Source organism: Nycticebus coucang, chromosome 20, assembly GCF_027406575.1.
Source record: "Nycticebus coucang isolate mNycCou1 chromosome 20, mNycCou1.pri, whole genome shotgun sequence".
Classification (NCBI taxonomy): domain Eukaryota; kingdom Metazoa; phylum Chordata; class Mammalia; order Primates; family Lorisidae; genus Nycticebus; species Nycticebus coucang.
The window spans coordinates 53,841,623-53,857,660 of record NC_069799.1 but is presented as its reverse complement, the minus strand read 5'-3'; the positions used below and the strand labels follow the sequence as shown (position 1 = coordinate 53,857,660).

The 16,038-nt window shown below is 37.7% G+C and overlaps 1 protein-coding gene across 1 annotated transcript in view; it reads left to right on the top strand.

Moving 5' to 3' along the window:
* The window catches only part of PLXDC2 (plexin domain containing 2), a 370,639-nt gene that overhangs the window by 282,113 nt on the left and 72,488 nt on the right, over nucleotides 1-16,038 (top strand). The window contains exons 8-9 of the mRNA XM_053572952.1: nucleotides 6,282-6,377; nucleotides 6,581-6,662. Of these exons, the coding sequence (XP_053428927.1) occupies nucleotides 6,282-6,377; nucleotides 6,581-6,662 (178 nt within the window). The remainder of the gene's footprint in view (nucleotides 1-6,281; nucleotides 6,378-6,580; nucleotides 6,663-16,038) is intronic.

Genomic DNA, 16,038 nt, shown 5'->3' with positions numbered 1-16,038 from the left:
TAAAATGTCATTAGGTGCTTAGGTTCTGAACTATGCACTAGCTCTCAAAGGAAAAAGAAATAGAAATAACAATTTTCACACAATAACTTCTCCTTAAACACTGCCAAGGTATAAAGCATTGTGCAGTAAGAATTTTACTGTTTTAATACCTACATGTTATTATACCCTATTTGATTGAGTCTGACTGGCTTTTTAAAGGAAGCAAAAATCTAAACATTTTTTTGGATATTAGAAATCACTGATGAATCGATTTTAACACATTTGAGAATTTTCCTAGAATTTCTAGGAACAAGAAAGTATTCCTTCCAAGCTTTGTGATTAAGTTCTTTTGTTGTATCATTTTATTTGTTGATTTGTTGATTAATGTTTAATCCCACACAACCCTCTCAGAGAAAGTAAATTTCCCGCAATATAGAGTTGTATCTCAATTTATTTACCGACACTTGATTTTTCTAATTTCTAATATAAAATCCTAACGTCACAGAAATAACTTCACAAGGAATTTAATCATTAATTTATTTGTGCATATTTACCGCGTACCTTTTAGGGCATTGGGCTAAAAATGGGAAACCCAATTTAATGTACAATTATTTTATTCAAAACAGTGAATCAAAAGTTCGTATTTGTACATTTCACTTCCTAGTTGCCTCACCAGGAAAACAGAACAGTCCTCGAAAATGATCTAAGCTGAATTTTTCTGTCCAGTTCTGTCTGCCTTTTTGTTTCGAACTCTGAGCTCAGATATTAACTTTTTCACTCTTCTCTTTTTACACCTTCTAATTCACTCTCCCCTCCCTTTATGATTTCTCTCTTTCCTTCTGTTACATAATGAGTATTTCTATCCTGACCTACTCTGTCCTACCAGTTTTCACTAATACTGGTTGGTGGTATTAAAGGCCTTGGAATATTAGATATGATTAATACATTTTTAAGTATATTTCTTAATAAACTTTTTATAAACATCCCTGTATGCTAACTTCCAATTGAATTTTGCCATAGGAAGTTTTTATTTCTTGATATTAGGGTGCAGTTATAAAAAATAATTAACTAAATAATAAAAGAAGAAAAGAAAAATATAAACCGTAGGGTTTTCCCCCCTCCGTATCATCTGACTGATTTAGTACTAAATACTAACTTTCTGAACACTTGTTTCTAAAATAGAGAAATCTTTCTGTATTTTGCCCCAATTCATTTAATAAAGTCACAATCTCCTTTCTCTCAGGAAAAGGAAAAGAGATTTAGGGACAGCAAATGTATATTCATCAATCTTTCCCTAAGGTTCGGGGGCAGGGAGGTGTGTGTCCCTGGGGAAGCCGGTGGAACCATCATGCTGGTCACACACCTGCCCACTGTAACATTACCGTGAGTGGTTCAGGTTCTAGATCTGGTTCTCTCGCTCTCTTTTTTCCATTGAGATACAAGTGAGTATTTTGTACATACACAGAACGTGTACCAATCAAGGCATGCCTATCACCTTGAGAATTTATCATCTCTATGTGTTGGGAAGATTTCAAGGTCAGGGCAAAGTGATTACTGAAGGAAGTCAGGAAAGGTCCCTTGATAAAGCCATTAGTAAAATATATGTGGGAGGAAGAGAAATGTGAGCCTTGTTTTCTGTCCTGTTTTTTTTTTTTTTTATTTCCTTCACGCATCCTTGAGTAACATAGGAAAATCTGGTCATTTACACTTTAGCTATATCTTAAAACTTCACAAGCAATGGGGAAATGAAGACAGGGAAAGCTGATCACGTAAAGTTTATGTCGTTCTTTATCTAATGACTAACGGCATTATTATCTAACAACAGCGGGAATTTTGAAAAATGATTGTGGCTAACACATTTTGTATTTGTGAACACGTTATTTCACAACTCCAACTGGCTAATTCTACCAATTCATTGCAAATTTGGGGTGAGAAGCTTGTAACCATTGTAATACTGTCATTGTTATCGGAAGCGTCTTTTTCCTAAGTTTTCAGACTGGAAATGAACTTTTTAGTTGCACAGCTATTTACATGAATGGGTTCAATGCATAGTGTAATAAATGTTCCAAGTATGAACCAGAAAAGAAATAAGATATAACCAGTTTGGGTCAGTCGTTAAGCATTACCAGCACTAAATAAGGCACATCATTTATGTGACAATTCAGACAAAAATTTTAGGATGTATATACAAACATAAGAACTGACGTAATTCTGAGTGTATGCTCTGCGTCTTTTGCAGAGCCACATTAGCTTTTAAGACAGGCAGACAAACTAGATCACAGCTAATCACTCCACACAGAGCTCATCAGCCTGTGTTCACTTCAGCTAGAGAGGATATTGATTGTCAAGGATTCCTGGTCCTGCCACAGGATCACTTTGAACCTCCTGCTGGTGGTATTGATCAGGCTTTCTAAAACACACAACACAATATTTGCATTTTGGATCACATCCCCTTCAGACTCTGATCACTAAATTATAGTTTCTCTGTCAGTCTTCTCAGATTTAATTTAAAAAACAAAACTTTTTTTTAAACACTAAACTTGTGCCCTATGATTTTATTTTTTTAGATTGATATGAGGGTACAGATGTTTTGATGATGTTGTTTTCATTTCTAAGGTAAAGTTCAAGTTGTAGTTGAGCCCTTCACTTGGGGTGTGCTGGACACCCTCACGCTGTGCACATTAGGTGAGATCCCGCCAGTCACCCTCACTTTTCCCTCCCACCTCCCCTCCCACTGCCTAGACTAAGTATTGTAGTTGATCTTGATTTTGTAAAGTTGTAAGAATGGTTGAAGTCATATCACTATCACTAAGCCTGAAAGCTTTGTTCAATATTATTTTGGCTGGTTTTTGAGGAAGACACATGAGGTAAAACAGTTCTGGAATCAAATGAAAGCTTCTAGCATTGGTGGGAGCCGTAAATACCTTTCTAATGACTGACTTTTGACAGGGTTATTTCTGAAATGCTACAGATATGACCATTTGGCAACTGTCATTCATTGGTGGGCCATCAAACAAAAACTACTCTCGTTCATTTTGGTGGTGTTAAATTTATCTCCTCCCAGTCTTTGGAAATCTCTGAGCAGGTAATAGAGGAGCACAGCAAAAATAATCACTTATTCTTTCTCTTCACTCCAAATACCTGCTCAGTAATTAACTCTCAGAGACTTCACAGTCATTATCAGTAGTGGAGATTTTCAAAGTGTGCAGTATCATAAGGAGAATATTAATATTTTAACCACCAGTGAATATGATTGGTGCTGTGTACACATTAGCATGAAGACCCAAGAACTCCCAACCTGGGAATCTGATGACAAGATCATATTATTTGTTCCTTTCCAAAAACTACATTGTTCAGCAAAATACATGGAAAGGCAATGTTTAGGAATTCATCCTATTTAGACAAAAGCAAAAAAGGTTAGCAATCTTTTTATTTGCCTTAAATGTTTTAATAAAAGAAGATATGGGTGGTGCCTGTGGCTCAAAGGGGTGGAGCGCCGGTCCCATATGCCAGAGGTGGCGGGTTCAAACCCAGCCCTGGCCAAAACTGCTCAAAAAAAAAAAAAAAAGAAGAAGATACGATTTATATGCCTCATGTAGCCTTACTAGGTACCATGAAACAGGAATTTTCTGTAATTTTTAATGAAGTTCAACTCTGTCAACAGTTTATATGTGTTTTTCAATTATACCAAAAAAGAAATTCATTGGATTAGGGTTTTTAAACAGTGTTTTCTAATCTGATAATCCTGAAGCTGTTTTTAGACTCGCCCTAAAATTAATCCTATCCTTAAAAAGGGTTTGTTTTGGCCTTCTCCTCATGGCTCCAGGAGTAGAATTTCATGGTTGATAATGCCTGAAAGTATGTAAGTAGAGGCCAGGTGTGGAGGCTCATGGCAGGAATCCTATCACTCTGGGAGGCTGAGTGGGGGTAGATTGCTTGAGTTTGGGAGTTGCAGACCAGCCTGATCAAGAGTCTCAAACTAAAAATAGAAAAACTAGCCGTGCATCGTGGAGGGGCACCTCTATTCTTGGCTATTTGGGAGGCTGAGGCAAGAGGATTGCTCAAACCCAAGAGTTTGAAGTTCCGTGAGCTATGGTCCCATGCGCTCTATCAGGACAACAGGGAGACATCTCAAAGGAAGAAGAAAGGCTATCAGTAGAGAAAGAGAAGCAGAGATTTGGGTAGGTTTTAAGTGAATATTTGATATCCCTCCACAACCTCTTAAATTTGGGGGGTATCTTCCTTTCCTTGAACACTTTTTTTTTTTTTTTTTGTAGAGACAGAGTCTCACTTTATGGCCCTCGGTAGAGTGCCGTGGCCTCACACAGCTCACAGCAACCTCCAACTCCTGGGCTTAAATGATTCTCTTGCCTCAGCCTCCCGAGTAGCTGGGACTACAGGCGCCCGCCACAACGCCCGGCTATTTTTTTGGTTGCAATTCAGCCAGCGCCGGGTTTGAACCCGCCACCCTCGGTATATGGGGCCGGCGCCTTACTGACTGAGCCACAGGCGCCGCCCGAGAACGTTTTTTTTTTTGTTTTTGTTTTTTTGTAGAGACAGAGTTTCACTTTATGGCCCTCGGTAGAGTGCCGTGGCCTCACAGCTCACAGCAACCTCCAACTCCTGGGCTTAAGCGATTCTGTTGCCTCAGCCTCCCGAGTAGCTGGGACTACAGGCACCCGCCACAACACCTGGCTATTTTTTGGTTGCAGTTTGGCAGGGGCCGGGTTTGAACCCACCACCCTTGGTATATGGGGCCGGCGCCCTACCAACTGAGCCACAGGCGCCGCCCTCCTTGAACACTTTTACTAAAAGGTAGCTCATTATCAACCACACTTCACCCAATCATTGGAGGGTCTAATGACTTCAGATTTAGCTTTAAGATTGGAGACCAATTTCTAGATGCTCGATTTCAGGGTCTTAGCATGATTTTGGTGTGTTTGGATCTATAGAAATTAGATCATTAAATTGAATGTGTAAATAGTAGGATCTGGGCTTTCCATATTGAAGTTTGACAAGTTTATACCTGTCATCTATGGTGCATTTATAATGTGAAAGGAATTATTCTAAGTAATTTTCACGTATTTCATTTTATTCCTTGAAACAACTCAATGATAGAGGTATTTTTATCCCTGTTTTATCAGTGAGGAAACTGAGGCACAGGAAAAAAAAAAGCTGACAAAGGATCCCAAGATCCCACAGTCACTAAGTAGCAAAACTGGAATTTGAACCAGGACAGGCTATTCCAGAGTGTGTATTAACCACGGGCATATTACTTGCAGAAATTGAATACTATGATGTCTTAAAAAGAACTTATAGGTTCCCAAATAATATCTGATAGATATGACATTATTCATGAAATGTGTTCCTATCATGATAAGGTTTCCTAGAGTGAAATAAAGCACTGATAACATTACTTTTCTGTTTATATTTAGTATCAGGCTAAAAGGGCGGAGGTTTAGGTATATTTAAAAGTTTTGTTTTCTTGTAAAATATGCTTGTTTATATTTTTCTGACTTTTAATAAAGTTCTCATCAAAGTCTCCATCTAGCCTCTTCCTTGGGGGCATTGATGGATTTGTGAATGAAATTACATCACACAATATAATTGCTGATTACTAACCTACGTTAGATATTATATAGTATGTTAAACGGTATGAGTTCCTCTTTTCCTACAGATTTTTGGAGGTATAATTGACAAATAAGAAAAATAATTATTCTCTTAATTGACATTGAGAAAAGTGTACTACCAGGAAGCTAATTGCACATTATTCAGCTCACATGGTTATCATTTGTGTGTATGTGTGACCATACTTAAAATCTGTTTTCTTATTGAATTTCAAATATAATAAAGTATTATTAAGTATAGTCACCATGCTATATGATATGTTTTACTTTTATTCGAGGAATTTATTCTAAACGTTTAAGCAATTACATTGTTATTCTGATGTTAACTTTATTTAGACTGTGAAACATTTTTAATTGCTACCTATTCCTAAACACTGTAGCTTTAGTTTGGGAGAAATGCTGTCATCTTACCTTCTTGATTTCATGTATCAAATGCTTTGAAAATATGTCAGTGTATCCCCAAAAATCTTTAGTATACTTTGGGTGACAATGGGTTGGAGGCCTGCTCAGTGAGTGAGATAGCTGAGGCCCTAAATAATACTTTCACCTTCTTGGTAGTGATTTTTGTGTATATGAGGACCACGTATATAAACCTTCATTTCTTATTAAATGGCTGACCTTTTATAGGTGGGGAAATCAAAGTTGATTTTTTTTTTTTAATTTCTGTTTTTATAGATGTTCGAAGAAGAACAATTTATGAATACCACCGAGTAGAGCTACAAATGTCCAAAATTACCAACATTTCGGCTGTGGAGATGACCCCCTTGCCTAGTAAGTTACTATGTGAATGTAGATGGGAAAAATGATTTGCAAATTGGATGATCTAATCTGTTCAATTATGATAATTGTCTTAATTATATAATTATCATTATAATTGTGTTTGCCGTGCAAGGGCATTTTGAGTATATTTGGGGACAGACGGTGATTTTTATTTGGGGTATGCAATCTTTTGTTCTCTTTCTTCTATTTTCCAGCATGTCTGCAGTTTAATGGCTGTGGTCCCTGCGTATCCTCTCAGATCGGCTTCAACTGCAGCTGGTGTAGTAAACTTCAAAGGTAAAAACGAAAAACAGAACGTGAAAAAGCAATTTTAAAAAGACTTGTTGCTTCTACATTGTCATTGAATTTTAAATGTATATCCACAGTGGAGATTATTATGCATTAACAAGTGTTATGGGTGTAGAAATGTGCGTATAGTGTGACCAAAATGTAAAACAAAAATACACAGAAGTGAGGATTTTAGTATTTTCCTTTGTCTGAGTGCTCAAAATTACTAAGAACCTTTGCAGTCAATTGAGATCATTATCTGACATATATTTATAATTATCTATGGGGCTTAGGATACATAGTAATTGTAGCAGATGATTCTATAAATTCATGATAAAAGCCTGGTATGAGACATCGTTTTCAGAGCAAGGATGGCTTATAATAATCACATGCACATTCTTTGTAAATTTCCATACAATATCTTCAAGGTCATTAGCCAAGATTAGGAAGGTAATCCGAGGCTGACGGGAATAAATCATGTGGTTTGGGTCCCGTATTGTAACTAACTGACTCCGAACCTTAATTTGCTGGTGGCAAAGAGGATTGTTGGGTTTCTTTTCAATTTTTTTTGTTTAAGTTTCAGTAGATTTAGGGGGTTCAAGTGATTTTATGATACCTGCCTAAATTAAACAGTAGTGAATAAGGGATTTTAGTTTACCAGCCACCTGAATAGCATTATTATACCAGATAGGTAATTTTTGATCCCTCAGCCACCCCCCACCGCTTTTGAATTGCCCAGTTTCTAGAATCTTTCAGAGACTGAATAATCATTCAGTGGAAATGCAGGATGAAGACAAATTTATTTTGTTATTTACTCAGCCATTTTTTGCATCAATTGTGTCCCAGGGGCTGGGTACATAGCAGTGAAGAACACAAGTGGTCCCTTCCCACCATGGTGCTTACAGTCTGTCCAGGAATAAGTCACCTTCTCCCCTGCAGAGTCTGTAAATACTTGCTTCTTCCCCCAGGTGGGAAACCAAATATCCATGTGAAATGAGGGAGGGTTGCACCAAAGCTTTTGGTGGTATAAACAGTCTGCGTCTTAACATCTTCTCACCATAGCCTTGGCCATAGTGACAAAGGCCTGCCAAGACTACTTTAAGTTAGTTATTGAATAAAAAACAGAATGGCAACCCTTTGATAACAAGCTTTAGGAAGCATTTTTATCATCGCTAACTTTGAGGTAACCACCACCGTATTGTGGCTAGGGTGACATTACTTATAATGACCTTCATTTTGTTTTCAATTTAATGTATTTTTCCAGCCATTTCTTTTGTAAAATGGATTCTGAATAATAGAAAAAGCAAGCAGGCAGTTTGCATTTTTAAAAGTAGATTTTAGTAATACATCCCAGAGTGGGAAGAACTGCCATCAACTCAAGGGTTTGTGGTTTTGCTGCAATTCCATAAAGATTATATGCATATCAGGAGTTATGCAAAATCTGTTCAAATAACAGCATTGAAGGGAATTGAAAGGGATGGCATTTTAATATGGATCTTTAAGCAGTACGGAGGTCAGAAATGGAAATGTTCAGAATGATTAGGTAGAAGGCCCTGGTTTGAGCTGTATGCCTGTTCTAAGATGCAGTTCAGTGGTCAGCTTGTCGGAGCCCTGTGAGGCGTCCACCTCCTGTGTTCCCGGCATCCTGGCCAAACCTCCACGTTTACATTTAGCATGGGGCTTGTGGAAACTTGTTCTTTCATCTATCTCCTTGAAAGGCAAGGGCCATATCCAATTTGTTCTTAACATCTCCAGAGCCTAAGAACGTACCTGGTACTGCAGAAAAATGAATCAATAATGATTAGCTTCCTAATTAAGGAATTGTAATTAGTTTTGTCCAGGACTGAAGGGTTCCCCAATAGGAGGGACTTTCAGTGCCATAACCAGGAAAGTCCAGGGAAAATCAGGGCCAGTTGCAAACTTTAAGCAGCATACAATTAGGATAATTTGCAAATGAAATATTATGGTAAATGAAGGTTTTGGAGCCTCATCCAGAAACCTACCACGAACCATTTCATTTTTTTAATATATATAGTTTTGAGGGAAATGTGTGTTTAAAGTTCCAAACAAGCCATTTTGGCCATCAAGTTGGAATCCACTTCTAGTGTTCATACTTACGTTTTTGAGAAGGTGTCCCCGTCAGACATTGTGCCAAGGAATTGTCACCGGGGTGGGGGGAACTGAGGTTTGTAGGAGCTAAGTTTCCTTCTGTCACTCTGAAGGGATAAAGCATCTGTCTTTGTGACTTCTAGCTTTTGCATTTGATAATCTCACATCTGCCAGGCTGCCAGTGCAGGAAGCAAGTTTAATCTTCATTACTGTATAGAAAATTGTGGACATGCCACTGAAAAACAAACCTGGTTACCCTTCATGTTGCTAGCAAGTTCCATGGTTTTGAAATTGGCAGAAGACTGTACAGGAGAATCAAACAAAGCCTAAGACATTTTGCATATTATGGAAAGTCTAGTTTCTTTAAGATTAATGAGGAAGGAATTCATCAAAGAACACTACTTTAAAACGTACGACTTTTTTGCAAATTACTGTTTGGTGTTTTGTTGAATACCAAATACTCATTTAAATCTTGGATTTACTTTTAATTCTTGAGCAACCTGGTTATATACATATGAAAACCTGTTTAATTAATTGGTTTAACCACGCCTCATTGCACTTTTGTTCAACTTAATTTCTCCACTGCATTTTATGAATTTCTCCTTAGACCTCTAAGCTTCAAAATTTACCTCTCCTAGCCCAGCAGCATTTCCCCAGACTTCAGAGCTTTTATGAACAAATTCTGCAAAACAAGAGAAGTCTTATCCTGAGTGGCACAGTGACTGCCCCTCTGGTTTTGTTTTGTTTTCCTTTCTGTCATTCTTACTTTTTTATTTGTGTCCATTTATCCTTGAATGATAATCAGTTGGTGGTAATTACTGAACTCTCAAGTTGGGCTTGCTGGAAAAAAAGAAATTTTAATTGGTTTATTTCCCTTAATTCCCATTTTGCAGAAAGCAAACACTAAAGCAAAATGTTTGCAATGGCTTCTCTCTGGTCTAAGAGAATTTGAGTTACAGGAACACACAGGGAGATTCATGATCGAAAATCCTTAGTATGAAATACTTGGCCCCCTTTTACCACTGAAGAGTGCTTTTATTTCCTCACTGCAAATTGGGAGGACCTGAATCAATCATTTTCAACTATACCTTATATTTTCACTCATTCAACCAAAGTTTTCCAGTGTCTTTGTTCAAATCGCTATTCAAGATTGTGAGACAAAATTGCTCTCTTTGAGTAAGGAGAGATAACTTTAAGCAAATGCAGAAAATAGAGTTATAAACAGGGCAACTTAAGGGAAAATATAGCAAAATTGATAAAAATAACAGGAATTTACCTGTTGGTATCACTTTTACACAACTTTGACCCTTTGAAGAGACCTTGGTTTGGTCAGCCATTATAATCCAAGTTTATTGTTTAAATGAAAATGCTTTTGCTCTTATAATATTCATTCATCTCTCCATTTACTTAACAATGTATTGGATACTTTCCATCTATCAGGCACTGAGCTAAACGGCAAAGCAGTTAAAACAATAACCAAATACTGAAGCCTCAGCTCTCATCGTTAGGGACTCACAGCTTAGAGTTTTGCTTCATAAGCTAGAAAATAAATGACTTGTTTGTTAAACAAAAAATGTAACATGGTGATGAGTGGTCTGCTAAATTTGGAAGGGCCAGTCAAGGCTTCTGTAGGAGGGAAGAATTCAACTGACATCTGAGTGACAGGGGGCAGCTACTCCCGAGTGAAAGCTAACAGCTTTTCAAAGGCAGTGGTAACTGAAACAGCCCCACAGGGGTTCTGAGCTTGATCTGATGAAGAATTGCCAGAAGCACAGTGATTTGGGATAAGAGCTGGGCGTGGAGGGAGGTGAGATCAGATGAGGTCGGAAGGAAGCCAAGTTTTCCTCTCAAGATAATGGCCCCTAGATTTTAGAACTTATGCAGAGGAGTGATGTGATTTTATTGTATTTTTTTAAATCGAACTCTGGCAGCTTCAAGAAGGATAGGGTATTTGTTTGTCTGGGGAATGCACTGAAAGGAAATAGTAGAAAGTGTTTGCAGTCGTCTACAGGAGAGATAACACCAGCTTGGACAAGGGTGATGATGAATGAATGGAGGGTGTATTGTGGAAGGAGACCAATTATCTGCTGGTAAGGTGAGAGAAAGATAAGAATCAAGGATACGTCTTAGATTTTTGTTTCAGCAAAATCTTGGTGGGTGGTGGTACTGATTAACAGAGACTAGGCTGAGAGAACTAAAGAATTCTGGGATGCCTATCAGACTTCAGGTGTAGGGGGGGCATACACCAGACACATCAGAAAGCAGTTATGGCTAGAGGTTCAGCGGTGAGAGTCATTATCATACAGAGAGTGTTTAAATTCACAGGACTGAATGAAAGCAGTCAGGGAGAAAGTATAAATTGGAAATAGGCTAAGGGGTTGCAGGAACTAGCCTGGTGGCCTGGCACTGTAAGGCATAATGGTAATTTTCCACTGAGTAAAAATTATTTTAGAAGTATATTCGTATAATAAACATATGTTTACATTAGTGCAATCAAGGGGTACAATGTGCTGGTTTCATATACAATCTGAAATATTCTCATCAAACTGTTCAACGTAGCCTTCATGGCATTTTCTTAGTTATTGTATGTAGACATTTGTATTCTGCATTTAGTGAGTTTTGCCTGTACCCATTCTAACATGCACCGTAGCTGTGGCCCCACCCATTACCGTCCCTTGGCCCTTTCCCCATATTCTTGTGCTATGGTTGGGTTATAGCCTTCATGTGAAAGAAAATTGCTCTAGATAAAGCTCAGCTGATTCTTGGCATAAAATGGCGATGTTCACAATTAACTTCCTTGCTTAATTGCTTGGTGTTAGTCTCTTAGTGCTTCATTTATGAAAATTTTCCACCTTGTATTTTCTTAGATTCAATTAAAGCTATGAGCTTGAAACTGGTACAAACTTAACAAATCTAAAAAGAACAGAATAGGCACACCCTTCTTAATGGTCCTCTGTATCTTACAGAATAGTAGTGTAACCTATTTATTTGAGAAGAAAGGAAGGAAAAAGATATTTCCTAACAAGTGTATGTATTTTCCAACGTCTGTATTTATATTGCATTTCCCTGTACTTTGGCACTGCCATTATTTTTCATAGAATGAACTGAAACTCTTTGCAGTAATGACAAGAGAAAGAACCCCACATGCCATATGTATTTCAAAGATTTTGAAAGTGTATCAAGTCAGAAACGTCAGAATTCTACCAAATCTTTAAAGAAGAACTAGTACCAGAAGGAATATTACCCAACACATTCTACAAAGCAAATGTCACCTTGATCCCCAAACCAGGGAAAGACCCAACAAGAAAAGAAAATTATAGACCAATATCACTAATGAATATTGATGCTAAAATACTCAGTAAGATCCTAACAAACAGAATCCAACAACACATCAAAAAATTATACACCATGACCAAGTGGGATTTATCCCAGGGTCTCAAGGCTGGTTCAATATCCATAAATCTATCAATGTAATTCAGCACATAAACAAATTAAAAAAGAAAGACCATATGATTCTCTCAATTGATGCAGAAAAAGCTTTTGATAATACCCAGCATCCCTTCATGATCAGAACACTTAAGAAAAATTGGTATAGAAGGGACATTTCTTAAACTAATAGAGGCCATCTACAGCAAACCCACAGCCAATATCGTATTGAATGGAGTTAAATTGGAATGAGTTCTACTTAGATCAGGAACCAGGCAAGGTTGCCCATTGCTCTTTAACATTGTAATGGAAGTTTTAGCCACTGCAATTAGGGAAGAAAAGGCGATCAAGGGTATCCACAGAGGGTCAGAAGAGATCAAACTTTCACTTTTCGCACATGATATGATCGTATATCTGGAAAACACTAGGGATTCTACTACAAAACTCTTAGAGGTGATCAAGGAATACAGCAATGTCTCAGGCTACAAAATCAACCCCCATAAATCTGTAGCCTTTATATATACCAACAATAACCAAGCCGAACAAACAGTCAAGGACTCTATTCCTTTCACAGTAGTGCCAAAGAAGATGAAATATTTGGGAGTACACCTAACAAAGGACGTGAAAGATCTCTACAAAGAGAACTATGAAACTGTAAGAAAAGAAATAGCTAAAGATGTTAACAAATGGAAGAACATACCATGCTCATGGATGGGAAGAATCAACATTGTTAAAATGTCCATACTACCCAAAGCAATATATAATTTTAATGCAATTCCTTTTAAAGCTCCATTGTCATATTTTAAAGATCTTGAAAACATTCCTCGAATAGCCAAAACAGTACTCAGCAATAAAAACAAAGCAGGAGGAATCACGCTACCAGACCTCAGACTGTACTATAAATCGACAGTGATCAAAACAGCATGGTACTGGCACAAAAGCAGAGAAGTAGATGTCTGCCACAGAATAGAGAACCAAGAGATGAATCCAGCTACTTACCGTTATTTGATCTTTGACAAGCCAATTAAAAACATTCAGTGGGGAAAAGATTCCCTATGTAACAAATGGTGCTGGGTGAACTGGCTGGCAACCTGTAGAAGACTGAAACTGGACCCACACCTTTCACCATTGACTAAGATAGACTCTCACTGGATAAAAGATTTAAACTTAAGACATGAAAGTATACAAATACTTGAAGAAAGTGCAGGGAAAACTCTTGAAGGAATCGGCCTGGGTGAATATTTTATGAGGAGGACTTCCCAGGCAATTGAAGCAGTATCAAAAATACACTACTGGGTCCTGATCAAACTAAAAAGCTTCTGCACAGCCAAGAACATAGTAAGAAAAACAAGTAACGAGCCCTCAGAATGGGAGAAAATATTTGCAGGTTATACCTCCCATAAAGGTCTAATAACCAGAATCCACAGAGAACTCAAACGTATTAGCAAGAAAAGAACACGTGACCCCATCTCAGGGTGGGCAAGGGACTTGAAGAGAAACTTCTCTAAAGAAGACCGATGCACAATCTACAAACACATGAAAAAAAGCTCTTCATCCTTAATCATAAGAGAAATGCTGATCAAAACTACTTTGAGATATCACCTAACCCCAGTAAGAGTAGCCCACATAACAAAATCCCAAAACCAGAGATGTTGGCATGGATGTGGAGAAAAGGGCACACTTCTGCACTGCTAGTGGGAATGTACACTAATACGTTCCTTCTGGAAAAATGTTTGGAGAATACTTAGAGACCTAAAAATAGCCCTGCCATTCAATCCTATAATTCCTTTACTAGGTTTATACCCAGAAGACCAAAAGTCACAATATAACAAAGATATTTGTACCAGAATGTTTATTGCAGCCCAATTCATAATCGCTAAGTCATGGAAGAAGCCCAAGTGCCCATCGACCCACGAATGGACTAGCAAATTGTGGTACATGTATACCATGGAATATTATGCAGCCTTAAAGAAAGATGGAGACTTTACCTCTTTCGTGTTTACATGGATGGAGCTGGAACATATTCTTCTTAGCAAAGTATCTCAGGAGTGGAAGAAAAAGTATCCAATGTACTCAGCTCTACTATGAAGCTAAATTATAGCTTTCGCATGAAGGCTATAACCCAACTATAGCACAAGACTATGGGGAAGGGGCCAAGGAAGGGGAAGGGAGGGGGGAGGTTTTGGTGGAGAGAGGGTGATGGGTGGGGCCACATCTACAGTGTATCTTAGAATGGGTAAGGCGAAGCTTACTAAATGCAGAATACAAATGCCTACATACAGTAACTTTTAAGAAAATACCATGAAGGCTGCATTGAACAGTTTGATAGGAATGTTTCAGATTGTATATGAAACCAGCACATTGTAACCCTTAGTGCACTAATGTACACAGCTATGATTTAACAATAAAAATAAATAAATTAAAAAAAATTCATTACCAATGTAAAAGTGCATTATCACCCAAAACTAATTAAGGGTGAAAGAAATCCTTTTTACAGAGGTAGAGCCAATTTTAGCAAATAAAATATCCTCCTATCATAAGCTCATGTAGCTCACAGAAATTAACCTACCTAAGTTTGGGAAGAGAGATGCAGAGAACAAATCTAAGTAGTGGGACCCTATCCAACCCACCCCCAGCCTGTAATCTTCTGCTTCTGAATAACAGCACCAGAGAGACCTGAATTGACCTTGCTTTTATGTGCCCCTTAAAGTGGGGGGTATTTGCAGCTCTGAGTGTGACTCTAGTTCATAAAGGAACAGTGGGATATTGTCTATACCATAGGGGCCTAAAAGAAGCCAACAACTCCAGCTTGGCTCAGCCAAAGTCCTTGGAAACCATCCTGACATTTCAAGAAAAACTGGGGTTATTAAGAGACAATGGACGAAGAATGTCATACTAAGGGAATTCCAAGCATATTTTGCCTCTGTATGATTTTTGCCTATTTACTCACCTCGGAATCTAGCCTTCAGGCAAGGGGCAGCTGTATCTGGGAGCATATAAAGCCTTCTGTTGTTCTAATTCAGCTAACTCAGATACAAAGCATATAATTAGTTTAAGACTTTAAGATTGTAAGGAAAGAATCAGAAACAATTGTTGAATGACAAGCCAGATATTCTTGGCACACGGCCAAGAGTAAAGTTTATCAATTATGATAAATCACTAATTAGAGTTGGTATGAATATTTCTGTTCAAAGCTTCCTCTTATATGCTGGACAATTTTATCCCCTGTAACTGTTTTGACATTATAGTCTAAATTCACATTTGAAGCCACTCAAAGATTATATATTTGCATCATTTTTTCACATAATGAAACTCATTAGGTTTGGTGGTTAGGTATGAAATTTATACTTAAAAATCAAACAAAATCCACTTAGGAAATTCAGGAGCCCTGATCCAAAATTAATTACAACCTTAGGCTTATGTTAAGTTGGATTGGAGTAGGATAAAATGCTGTTTTCAAAAGCAACTAATTTCAGATGGACATTTAGAACTCACCAAACTTTAAGAGTTTCACAAACTGGGTGGCGCCTGTGGCTCAAAGGAGTAGGGCACTGGCCCCATATACCAGAGGTCGCAGGTTCAAACCCAGCCCCGGCCAAAAACTGCAAAAAAGAAAAAAGAAAAAGAGTTTCACAAACTTACATTGATCCAGGTTACAACATGGTGACTGTCTTTAAAGTTGATTATCACCTCTATTTGCTTATCGGAATTACTGATTATAGTATTTTTATAGTACAAAAATATATAAATTGAAATATATGGTTTTAAAATGTGAATTTATTTATAACTCTAACAAAATCCATTTTTGTCTTCGATATAAAATATGTCCTTGCTGAAATGTGAGAGCCAA